The sequence below is a fragment of the Mus pahari genome, chromosome 5 (genome assembly GCF_900095145.1).
Source record: "Mus pahari chromosome 5, PAHARI_EIJ_v1.1, whole genome shotgun sequence".
NCBI lineage: Eukaryota > Metazoa > Chordata > Mammalia > Rodentia > Muridae > Mus > Mus pahari.
In genome coordinates, this window is record NC_034594.1 from 94,788,381 (window position 1) to 94,801,020 (window position 12,640).

At 47.6% G+C, this 12,640-nt stretch overlaps 1 protein-coding gene and 1 long non-coding RNA gene across 3 annotated transcripts in view; one reads left to right on the forward strand and one right to left on the reverse strand.

Moving 5' to 3' along the window:
* Nucleotides 1-2,536: 2,536 nt before the first annotated feature.
* On the reverse strand, nt 2,537-6,170 carry Tmem177 (transmembrane protein 177). 2 transcript variants are annotated; one of them, XM_021198902.2, is made up of 2 exons: nt 6,130-6,170; nt 2,537-3,977 (listed from the first exon to the last, which is right to left on the reverse strand). In XM_021198902.2, the coding sequence occupies exon 2, from the start codon at nt 3,767-3,769 to the stop codon at nt 2,834-2,836; it is 936 nt and encodes a 311-aa protein (XP_021054561.1). In that variant the 5' UTR covers nt 3,770-3,977; nt 6,130-6,170; the 3' UTR covers nt 2,537-2,833. The 2 variants fall into 2 exon arrangements, with proteins under 2 accessions (XP_021054561.1, XP_029394787.1); XM_029538927.1 differs by lacking the exon at nt 6,130-6,170 and adding an exon at nt 5,943-6,044.
* Nucleotides 6,171-6,312: 142 nt separating this feature from the next.
* LOC115064042 overlaps nt 6,313-12,640 on the forward strand; it is an 8,294-nt gene continuing 1,966 nt past the window's right edge. The window contains exons 1-2 of the long non-coding RNA XR_003843897.1: nt 6,313-6,429; nt 6,666-6,721. This is a non-coding gene — a long non-coding RNA (uncharacterized LOC115064042). The remainder of the gene's footprint in view (nt 6,430-6,665; nt 6,722-12,640) is intronic.

Genomic DNA, 12,640 nt, shown 5'->3' on the forward strand with positions numbered 1-12,640 from the left:
ACACACACACACACACACACACACACACACACAGAGAGAGAGAGAGAGAGAGAGAGAGAGAGAGAGAGAGAGAGAGAGAGAGAGAGAGAGAGAACATTAGCTAAGCCTGTGGGAGTAGGGAGCTATGTAAAGCACATGGGAAATTCTGAGTGGAAACAAAGATTTCGACCAGGAGCAGGAGAGAGAAATAAGCAGCTATTTCAGGGACTCCTCCTCTACTGGGGCTAGCTTCCTGTATTGGTGTTTTCAGCTGTTACAAAAAGAAACCTAAGAGCCCGGCATGGTGGTGCACGCCTTTAATATGCACATGTGTGCAGGTGTCCTTGGAGGTCAGATGAATGTGTCTGAGCCCCAGGAGTTGGAGTTACGGGTCACTGTGAGCTGCCTAACATAGGGACTGGATCCAAACTCAGGCCTTCCTCCAAAACTCAGGAGTGCTCAGCCATCATCCCAGGCCCCTGGGGGGTCTTCTTTAAGGACACCAACAAAGCACCATTTTGATTAAACTCAATGGTGAAGGGTGGAGAGAGGGAAGACACAAGCAGTGCTGAGAGGGTAAGAGGGGCAGAGGAGAGAGTGACTATTAAAACCGACAAGCCGACAAGCCGGGCGGTGGCGCACGCCTTTAATCTCTGCAGAGGCAGGCAGATTTCTGAGTTTGAGGCCAGCCTGGTCTACAGAGAGAGTTCCAGGACAGCCAGGGCTACACAGAGAAACCCTGTCTCGAAAAATGGAAGAAAAAAAAGAGGTTTATTTAGCTCATAATTCTGGAGGTTCAGGAAAATATCACCTGCTTCTTCATGCTCATCTCAGGTGACACCTTGAAGAAGGTGTCATGGAAGAGGGTACACCATCAGGAAGCCCTGGGGGAAGGACTTTAAGTGTTGGGGTTCACAGGTGTGAGGCACCACACCATTTTTATTTTTTTTATTCTGAGACAGGGTTTCACTATGTAGCATAGGCTGGCCTCAAACTAGTAATCCTCCTGCCCAAACCTCCAAAATGCTGTGATTCCAGATGTGTACCACAGTGTGGACTCTGCGCTGACCTTGCTCTTTTTCTAACAACCTGTGCTTGGTGTGGTGATTCTGCAGCACCAGCTACTCAGAAGGCTGAGCTGGCAAGACCTCTTGAACCCATGAGTTTGACAGCACCCTGGACAACATGGGGAGACCTCATCTCAAACCTAAAGCAAACCAGAGCCTTAGTTACTTGTGCCTGCCAGAGCTCACTGTGCAAGCCCAACACAAATCCTTCCTGAAGATGATACCCCAAAGGGCCTCACCACCTCCCACTGGGCCCCACCTCTCAAAGGTTTCCCTACTTTCCACACTGTCACAATGGGGGCACAGCTTCCATATTTAAACCCTAGCACTTGAGCAAATAAATAGAGAGGCCTGCTGCCACTATCTTGGTTCCTGGCAAGATTAAGAGTAGATAGTGTAGTGTTAGAGTGTTAAGGGCCAAGAAGATGGAGCTCATGGTGTCCAGACTTTTCCATCTGGGTGTTGATGTGGTCCTTTGGTCCTTAGCTAGCAGCACACAGCAACAGCAGCGACGGAGAGATGCCCCAGAGTCTGTAGAGTGTTGTCAGCCCGGATGGAGAGCCATCCACCCAGTAACTACTTTATCCATCTGTCCTGGTTAGATTTGTCAACTTGACAAAAGCCTGCAGTCCTGAGAAGGGAAAGCCTCAACTGAAGATTGGTCTCTGTGTGTCTATGGGGGATTATCTCCACTATTAATGGCTGGAGGGGCCAACTGTAGATAGTAGCATCCATAGGCAGGTAGTCTTGGGTTGTATAAAAAGCTAGCTGAGCAGAGCCTGGGAGTCAGAGTTACCAGAAGGCAGCATTCTTCCATGGCTCCTGACACAGGGGCTGACTTGACTTGAGTTCCTGCTCTGACTTCCCTCCAAGATGGATTGGGTATGATCTGGAAGTGTAAGGCTCTCCTACTAGAATTGCTTCTGGTCAGAGTATTTTTATCGCATCAACAGAAGAGAAAGCTAGAACACCATCCATGTATCAGGCCCATATTGTATTCTGCTCTAGAGTCGCTTGTCCTCAAGAGCTCAGTCTGCCATGCCCAGGGGAAGGACCTGTGGCTGGCAGTGCACTCAGCTGTAAACCACATACAAAGTCTGAGCAGAAGCCACTGGCTATCCCGCCCTGCCGTTCATCAGCCTACCCCAGCCACCAGAGTACCCTTCCTACGGTGGGTGTGGCCTTCCCTCCAAGTTACACTGGACCCAGGCTGGCATCCTTCGAGACTGCCCAGGGAAGAGACAATCTCCAAGGAGAAGATGATGTGAATGGCCAAGTTAGGCAGGCCTAGCTCTGTGATCTCAAGTCTCCTCACCTTGTCCTGCTAGGGTCTCTGGTCCAAGGATTAAAGCAAGGGATAAATTAGCTATAGGCTATCCGGTAGATTAGGGCAGTTCTCCACGGCAGGAAAGAAAGGGTGGATATATCAGAAACATATCTGGTGGTGACTTTGTTTGACTTCCACAGTCCACTGGAATTCAGAGACCACAAAGGAAGAAAGCCCTGTTTATTTATGCTGCTTTCTACCAGGCCCTCAGGCTCACAATCTCATACAACCCTGCAATCAGTCCTCCCCACTTCACAGTTGAGGTAAACAAGACTCAAGATTCATATAGGGACTCACGCTCAGCCAGAGTCTACTCATGGCGAGGAGAGTTGAGTTGCTTAACTCCAAAGATGGTCACTCTTCTGACTGGGCTGTGGGTGCAACCACACCAAGAGATTCCTCTCGAGTTCATCACGAGGCAGTGCCTATGTGAGCCAGGACTGCCCTGTTGCCTGGATTCTCAGAAGCGGCCTGGGCTGACTGTCGCCCTCCACATCTGTTGTAGAGAGTCCCGGCGGGTGGTGTAGGGCAAATGGTTGATGCGAAACCAGTGTCTGGGGACAATGTTTCCACTTGGTGTGTACAGCTTTTCTCCTTGTCTGCCCAAAAGACTGCGTAGGGCTAAGTTTCCCGACAGAATCTTCTCATAGAATTCCACTCCACCCTGGACATAGGCTGCAGACAGAGAGGCTGTGCGGCGGTCCAGCCAGCCTTCCAGGGCAAGAGTGAGGGAGTCTTTGGAAAAGGTATAGGCTACATAGCCTACCACTATTGCCACCAAGTTGAAGGCAGTTCGCAAGCTCATGGGGCCTCCGTAGAGCCCCAGGGCATGCTTGGCACCCACACTTATTGCCCATGTTCCTGCTAGGCAAGCTGGGGCTGGCAGGGTCTGTAGGGCAGCCACACCACTCTCCAGGTATACCACCTCCTTGGCCAAGGCAAACTTCTGGGCATCATGAGACAGGGTCAAGGCATCTCTCAGCCTGATGCCTGCTGGGCTTTGCCAATCCACTCTTTGCCCATGTATGATCACAGAGTGTTCAATGTTGGTTACAGGGCCACCCAGGAAGATGGCAGGGATTCCCACCACAGCCCCAGCAGGCAACCGTGGGAAGCCAGCACTCACAGGCTGAAAAGTGAAGGCAGTAAAAGGCTTGTAGCAGTGACTTGAAGGGATACCTATGTCCTTTAGCACCTCTTGGAAGAGGTTCCACAGATGAGGGGAAAGAGGAGCTGGCTGGCCCTGAGGCCAGTACTGGTAGAGCCATTGGACTACAGGATCTGGGAAGAGGTGAAATGAGATTTGAACCCCAAACAGGCCTGCACAGGAACCCACCAATAGGCTTGTTCTGTGTCTCTGTATAAAGGCTGCAGCCCTCCACAGAGGACCAGCCATGAGTACTGCCTCTGCTGATAGACTGGCCAAGAATAAGAGAAGTCAGCCGATGATTCTGTCAGGTTGTGGGCTACACAGCCTCTGGGGCCACAAGGTTCTTAACTGAAGTGACACTGCATTGTGGCTGAGAGTATGGGTTCTATCCAGAGTCCGACACCTCAGGTTTCACAGAATCAGCTCTCCCATCTGGCAGCCAGGTGTATAGCAACTGTGATGGGTAAATACAGAGAGGACATTTCAGTGTCTTGCAGTGGTGGACATCCTCTGGCAATGGCTGTAATATTGCCATGGCTAGAAACAGCACTAAGTATTCGACAGCCTCTCTCCAACTACCACTCATCCCAGAGTGACTCTCTGACTGACTTAGGAATCACATGCTTAATCACCTACTGTATGCTAGACACAGTTCTGAGCGCACTGCATATACAGCTGTCCCTCAGTGGCTACAAGGGTTTACTTCCAGGATCCCCGCAGATACCAAAATTCAAAAGACCATCAGTTGCTTTATATAAATAGCATAGCATTTGCATATGAGCTCTCATACGTATATATATGCCCACCTCTCACATACTTTTAAGCTATCTCCATACTACTTATAATACCCACTACAACATAATACTACATATAGAGCTAGACTACTACTAAAATGTCTGCCTGCTTAGCAGACACAGTTTTGCTTGCATATTTTCAGTTCTTGGCTGATTGAATATGCATGGACACAGACAGCCAACTGTACTAGGAAATACATGCAACACTAATAAACACAGGGAATATTTAAACGCACACATTTATACATAAATACTGTATGTGCATATCCTTAGAGGATTAGATTCAAGATACAAACATTCCAAGAGCTTCACATGCTCATCTCTTACAAAAAGGCTTAGTATTTGTTATTATCTAGATTCTAAATCACCTCTATATTATTTACAGTACCTATTACAATGCAAACACTACATCTGTAGTTTGTGATGCTATATTGCTTAGGGAGTAAAGACCAGAAAATAAAGCCATGTTCAGTACAGATACACATTTTCCTTCCAAAACATTTTTTGATATGTAGCCGGTGGTATCACCAAATATAGAGTCTGAGGACACAGACAATTCACTGGATCCAGTCAAAGAAAAAAACCCATACCACAACAGTTTATTTTCAGCTGTGAAAAGGGATGCAGCTGGACAGGTTTATTGGCCAAAACCCCAAGTGGCAGCGTCACATGCTGTATAGTGTCCCTATTTCCACCAAGCTCCCATGGCTGAGCCACATTTCCATTATCTTACGAGGTGGCTGTATTTGGAGCTTCGGTCTATGACTGAAATAGAGACGGAAGGTTCTTGGGATGGCGATAATCGAATCTCCCTGCTTTCACGCTCAGACTTGGACACATACAGAGGAAATACCACATGAAGACCGAGGGGAAAGACGGCCATTTGTTAGCCAAGCAGAAATGCCCAGGGAGCCTAGCTTGGCCACACCTGAGTCTTGGACCTCCAGCGTCTGGAACTAAGAAAAAATAAACTCCTGTTGTTCAGGACATTCGTCATGTGACACTTTTCTTGGCAGGCTAACCACTGATAGCAGAGATTCAGTGATCACAGGCCGTTGGGGATCCCTGGCAAGCTGTTCACTTTAAAAATGTTATCTATTACATATACACAAATAGACCAAACAGACCATCAACCTCACTCATTAGCAAAGTTAATATTGGTTTTTGTTTTTTTCTCTCTGTATAGCCCTGGCTGTCCTGGAACTCACTCTGTAGACCAGGTTGGCCTAGAACTCAGAAATCTGCCTGCCTCTGTCTCCCGAGTGCTGGGATTAAAGGTGTGCGTTTTTAAAGTTAATTGGTGGTGGTTTTTTCTTTGAGTCAAAGTCTCACAGGCGCACTTTTGAATATTCTGGGCACCTTATTTCGTCTGTGATTATGTCACTAATTATGACTGTTATTTATCTTTGGATGAAATTTCACTTTATTCCTATCTCCACGAAGCGTTTGATTAGCAATGTACTACTGTAAACAAAACCTAGGGTTCTGTATCACTCATTTACTTCATTCTTTCCAAGAGGAAACTAAGGCTAGAAACAACAGGGTCCTTGGAAGGGAACAACAGCAAAAAACAAAAACAAAAACAAAAACAAAAACCCCAAAGAAAGAAAGAAAGAAACAAAAACCTCTCCCGGGTCGGCCTCTGAGTCTCGCAGTTGGCCTAGAAGCAGGTGTAGGCTCTGGCTTTAGAAGAGTTTTCAATGTGATTCCGCCCTGACACACACCGGGCTGCTTCCAACAACCGGATCGCGACTGAACCCGGAAGCTGGACATAGGAGAACTCCCCTGCTCACAGCCAAGAGGAGAGCTTACCTCGGTAACAACCTTGGAACACGCCGCTCCCGCACCGGACTGGGCAGGCGCAAAGCACGCCGGTCTGGGGAGCCTTTGTGGGCGGGGCCGTTGTGGGCGGAGCGGGCTTTGTGGGCGGGGCTTAGAGCCGCGCTTCTGCTCTGGTCCTGGCTGCAGCCTGCCGGTGTCTGCTGTCTAAGGTCTTATCCAGGGGGAGGAGGAGCAGCTTGAGGACTTTGTAATCCAATTCAGCCATGCTGTGGCGCCCTTCGGAGCTAAGATAGAGACCTGCTGGTCCGGATTTCTGTCAGCGCAGAATAGGTAGGTATCTGTGCAGTACGCTGGGAGGAGAGCTAAGCTTACTGAGAAAAGCGAGGGCAGGAAGGTCTGGAATTGCTGCCAATGACCGCTGCATACCGAAGGTCAAGTGACCTTGTGAAACCAGCAAAAAGTGTGGTGTAGACCATATTAGAGCTAAGTAAGAAATACTTACTGGAAGGCACACCCAACAAATGGTAGATGCGTGGATACACAAATGTGTGCTCATTCATTTATAGGTCAGAGGTGAACTTGGATGTTGACGCTCAGGAGCCAGCTGACCCGTTTTTTGGAGGTAGGGTATTTCACTGGCACCTGGGGTTGAGCAATTAAGGTAGCCAGCCTGGTCAAGTGAGCCCCAGGGGTCTGCCTGCTTCTGTCTCTCCAGTGCTGGGATTACAATCATACACCATTAGCAGCCAGGTTTTTGGGTTTGTTTGTTTGTTTGTTTTTAATGTGGCTGCTGAGGACTGCACTCAAGTCTGCATGCTTTTGTGGCAGTCACTTTACTACTTGAGCCATCTCATTAATAGTCTGAGGAGTTTTCTAAAAACAATGTCCAGAGGCTTTGGGTGTTAAAATAATACTCACCATTACTAGTGTTTTCATTACTGTTCAGTAGGTCAAAGCTAGCTCATATCTTTAAGCATAAAGTCTGTTTACAAATACTACCTTAATGCATCCAGGAATTTCTGTATAAAGATATTATTCTACTTGGTTTATAGTCGACTTTCAATTAATCTACACACCTTACAGATTATCTTCCTTATTTATATCTCACAATTTTTTTTTTTAGTCAAGTTTCCTGAGACATCTCAAACCACACTTTGGGTGAACTTAGTTGGTGGTTTGGTTTGGTTTGGTTTTTGAGATAGAGTTTCTCTGTGTAGCTGTGGCTGTCCTAGAACTCATTCTATGACCTCAAACTCAGAGGTCCACCTGCCTCTACATCCTGGGTGCTGGGATTAAAGGCCCATACCACAACTACCGCTGCTGCCACCACCCAGCTTAGCTGGTCCTTTTAAACACACTCACCCCCAGTATTACTCAGATTCTCCAGGGAACGAGAACCTAGAGTGTGAGAGTATGTGTGAAGAAGTTTAGTAAAAAGCATTGGTTCCCTGGGCATGGTGGCCAAGATCTTTAATCTCAACACTTGGGAGGCAGAGGCAGGCAAATCTCTATGGTCCATACAACTAAGAAGGCCAAAGACCCAAGCTCTACTCTCAGATAGTTGAACAGCCAGGATTGCTTATGGCCTAGCACTGGTCAAACCCTGAAGCCCCCAGAACAAGAGGACCAAAGCAAAAGTTCTGACCTGAGTCTTAGCCCAGAGCCAGGAAAACACCAATGCCCCAGGCTGGGTGCTTTGCTTATTTTTCAGCATTAAGAACTGAACTCCTGGGACTCAGTGAAGCTCTTATCACCCTTAGCTATGGCCCAGGGGAGGGAGAGAGCTCTCCCTTAGACCAGACTGTTGTTGTGGTCATGTTAGGCATGATGTTAGCCGTGGAAGGGACTAACCCACAGCCCACCAGTATGAGGTATGTGGAACAATGGATGGCCAGTTAAGGCTGAGAAACAGCTTGTAAAGATAATGGTGGTCATTGACAGTTGGTGGTCCAGGTATCAAGACAACTGTGCTCTCTGTTGCATCTCTACACTAGGGGTAAAGTCAGGGCCACAACAGCAGCTGGGACTCCTGGCCAGATGCATTGGGCCGGTCAACATCTGTCATGGAGCAGGGAGGTCCTTGGGAGGCCTCATCCCTCTGGGAGAACCTATGGGCAAGTTAATAGATGCTGGGGAAAGAAAGACATTTTCTTCAGTAGTGTAGCCTCTGGGGCGATGCTTGAGCTCCTTTAAATAACCCCCACCCATGCTCCTGTAAGCAACCCTCATGAAATCCGTTGTTATACACTGAGAGATGAAAGTAGAAGAGAGAGTAATTAAGAAGAAGCAGATCAGTGGAGGAGGGGGGGCAGGAAAGGGTGAATACGATGAACATTGTGTGTGTGCATGAAATATCATAACCACAATGAAACCATTAATTATTTTAATTAACATATACAAAAGGCTTTAATAAAAAGTCCTGTGTTTATTGGGCTGCATCTGGGATGGGTTATGCTTGTGTCTCTTGTTAATCCCTCAAGTGCAGGGAGAAAGGCCACTGACCCAAATCATATAGCCACTTTAATTAAAGCAAGCTTTTATCTGGGTACATGGACTGCCTCTCCCTAAAGGTAGGGGTCAAGAGATCAGCATTGGACATGAGTCAGATAAGGGTTTTTATGATTCTGGAGCAGGAGGTTTCAAAAGGGGGATTTGTCAGGCAAATAGGTGGGGCTGTGGGAGCAGAACATAAACACAGCAAGCAAGTCACCAATGACCTCCTGAAGCAAAGACATGGCTGTAGGTGATCATAACAATAGGTGGTTATAATAACCCTTTGAAACAAAGGGTTGCTGTTTCTTGGAAAAGGCAGTAAAAAAAACAAAACAAAACAAAAAAAACATTTGTAGCTAAGGTTACAGGTGGCATGGGCCTATCCTTGAAAAACATATTTAATTATAAACAGGAATGAATCTAGTTTGTCTTTACTTTAAGATGGCTTTCAAGCCTAAGATGGAGGCAGGCTGGTTTATCACTTTGTATAAGATAACCACTGTTGGTTACTGGGGCTAGAGCCCTCTGATGACTTTCTGTATGCACCTCAAGGTTTTGCTTTTAAAATTCTTGTATGTATGTGTATATGTGGTATGTGCACACATGTGTGTGTGTGTGTGTGCATGTTTATATGTGTGTGGACATGCATGTATATATGTGCATGTGTGCATGCCAAGGATTAAGGCTGATGGTAGGTATATTCCTCAGTCACTCTTTACCTATTTATTGAGGCAAGGTCTGTCACTAAATCTAGAGTTTGCTAGTCTGGTAGTCTAGTAAGCCATCTTGTTCTGAGAAGCCCTGTCTACACCTATCATGGAACGGGTTCCAGGCAGGCTACCATGCCCACCAGGCTTTGACATGGGTTCTGGGAAGCTCAACTCTGGTCCTCACACTCACATGGCAAGTGCTGTCTACTTGCTATGCGGTCTCCAAAGCCCTAAAGGAAGCTGGCCAAGCCAACATACAATATGAGACCCTTTAAAGGCATGCACTTTCTAAGAAAGAGAGTGTCATTGTCCTGGCTGAGCAGCTCATGGTTGGGCATACTTCCGCACCACCCTGGCTTGTTTCTTGCTCTGTGTGTTTGTGTGTGCATGTTTATGGAGGCCAGAGTCAGAGCTCAACCTCAGATGTAGTTCTACACACACACACACACCCCACACCCTTACATCTCATAAATGGCAGTGTTGGTGACATTGTTCCAAACAGGACTGGGGCACAGTAAACAGGATTGTTGTCAGATAAACAAACCTGAAGATGACTTTCTGTTTAAAAGAGAAGTGCATTTCCCAAGGTGGTTCCTGTTTTCCAGGAACTGCTACTAGGAGCCCTCCAGAGATGAGCACTCACACTCAGACGTAGTTTACAGCCAATTGCAAGTCTTTATTCCATCTGGCTGGGACTACACTCAGGTGTTGGAGACCCAAGTACAGTGTTGAGTGTTTAGAGTAAGGGCTTTTTTTTTAAAGGCAACCTCCCCCCCCCGCCCCCCATATTCTGGTATCTCGATTGACTGCTGCTGGAAGAAGTTCTACAGAAGCAAGTAATTCAACAGAAGCTAAGATAAACAGCAGGTCAGGGAGGGCCGCACACCAGGCAATTGAACAGAAACTAAGATACATTTTCTGGGACATCTTGACCTCAGGTTCCTAGAATAAAGTTGGGTAATTTTCCATGGGGTTTTTTTCCACCAAGATCAAATTCTAGTGAAACCTAAAATGGCCTTAGCAAGGATAAAAGATGGAGGAGCCTCTGTACTATCTTGCCCTGTCACAGAACCTCTCCTGACCTTCCCTCAAAGGTCCACTACCTTGGGCAAGGACACCTAGTTCCTAACCTGTTATCAGCTCAGATCCCCAACCTGCTGACTGTTGTTGGGAAACACTGCTATTTAAGGTCTCCGTCTCCCATGTCTGCATAGCTGCTCTGAACTGCAAACAGAATGGAGGACTCCCTTTCCAGCAGGACTGTCTCTTCTCTGCTTGACTTCCTCTAGAGTGCCTGAACCCACACCATCTACCTGAGGAAGGTCCTGTCGCTCTTGACAAACCTACAGGTTCAACTTTCTCTCCCACCCCACCCACCCCCTCCCCTCAACTCAACCCCTCTGCAAGACTCTGCCCAGAAAGTAACCAAGATTCCTGGACAGACTTTCCATGCAGATGAGACATTCCCAGTATGTTAAGTTCCAGCCAGTGACTTGCATTCACCCTGAAAACTCCTCCTCACTCTTCAAGGTTCATATATAGCCCTCATCAACCCTGAATAAAGCATATGCCCACAAGCTGTTTCACAGACGATCAGAAAACTGTTTCATTGAGTACTGTCTAAAAGAACTGTAACACTGAAATCCTCAGAGAATCCCCTCCCCCCCTCACCTCACCATCCCCACACCCTGGAACTTCCAACCTGCAGGTCCCTGCAGGCCACATCTGTTCCAGCCTCTGCTTCATCATTCCTGCTGGTACCTGGACTCAGAATGCTGACCTACAGACTGTCTTAAACCTTCCTGTTCTTTGTGTACTTCTCTCTGCTCCCCCACCACACAAAAGGTGGCCTTGACTGATCCACAGTAAACCTTTTGTTTTCTACCCACGGAAGTGTTCTCCCGGTGTTAGTTTCTCTGTTCACTCAGGTGCTGTCTGCTTTGTTTGTTGCTTGCTTTTGTTGTTTTGTTTTGTTTTTGAGACAGGGTCTCTCTGTGTAGCTTTTGTTTGCCTGGAACTTGTTATGGGAGTCCGGGCTGGCTTTGAGTCACAGACATTTGCCTGCCTCTGCTTCTTGACTGCCAAGATTAAAGGCGTGCACTTCCATGCCTTCAGAACTGTGAGTTAGGCAGACTCCCAAGCTCTCAGAAGACAGGTCCCTCTCTCTCTGACAGCAGGGATCCCAGAATCAACAGTGAGAACGGATGGGGGCTGGGGAGTATAGGGTGAACAGGAGGCTGCAGCCGCGGGGATCCCAGACTATGGGAACAGGCGAGGGAGGTGGGGGTGGGGGACAGGATTAACTTGAGCATTCCGGTCTGGAACTTAGCGTTTCTTTTCTGGGGTCCTGGTGCTGAGTACTGAGGAGCCTGATACAGATTCAGACAGGCTCTCTACGGGGTACAGTTTACTGTAGCCTCATCAGCCCCTACTTTAAATCTAATAATGTTAGTAAGCATAAGAAGAAAAAAAAAAAAAAAAAACATTAGTAAGTGTAAGAAAAAGCAAGCTGGCAGGTCTTCAGAAGCAAGTGATGCACCTGAGATTCCCAGTCCCACAGTCGAGATGCCCTTGTTGCCTCCACTATCCTCAAGGAACTTGGTGACTGATCCCAGGGTACCTCTGAGCATCACACGGCCAACGGCTGCAGTGAAGGAGCTTTATCCATGGCATTGATTGCAGAATAAAACGCAGGTGACATTTCCCTGCCTCTTTTCATTTATAGGAGATCTGACAAGGGGCTGGGGAAAGCTCTTCTAATGATCTGGATTTGGTTGGTGTAGAAATTGAGGTGGCAAGAGATGTATTTCTTGTAGCACCCACCAGAGGGCACACGATCTCCAACATGGTCTATGTAACCATTCCACAGGATGTGCTCTGTGGTGCCAGAGGCTAAGTAGACATAATAAATAAATGTAGGATCCCATCCATGCAGTGCTGGGATGGGACTTGGGCTTCACACAGACTCCACAGCATCCCACCAACTGAGCTACCTCCACAACACAGCAGAAACCAACTTACTCTGCCAAACAGATTCAGAACAGACCACTCACCCCGTGGGATGGGAGATGAGGGGCCGCCCTGCAGGTGCTTATCACCTGAAGGAATTAGTGCTGGACTCCTGTGGTCTCCTGGCAGTCAATGGCTGTCGTGTCCAAAGGAGTGAGTCATGCATGCCCTGGAATCAATGTCAGAGCGCATGTGCTTGTGTGTGTGTGTGTGTGTGTGTGTGTGTGTGTGTGCATGTGTGTGTGCGTGCGTGTGTGTGTGTGTGCATGTGTGTGTGTGTGCGTGCGTGTGCGTGCGTGCGTGCGTGCGTGCGTGCGTGTGTGTGTGTG

What these genes read in the sequence shown, in the direction of transcription:
- Tmem177 (XM_021198902.2), bottom strand. Translation starts at nt 3,769, where the DNA reads ATGGCTGGTCCTCTGTGGAGGGCTGCAGCCTTTATACAGAGACACAGA.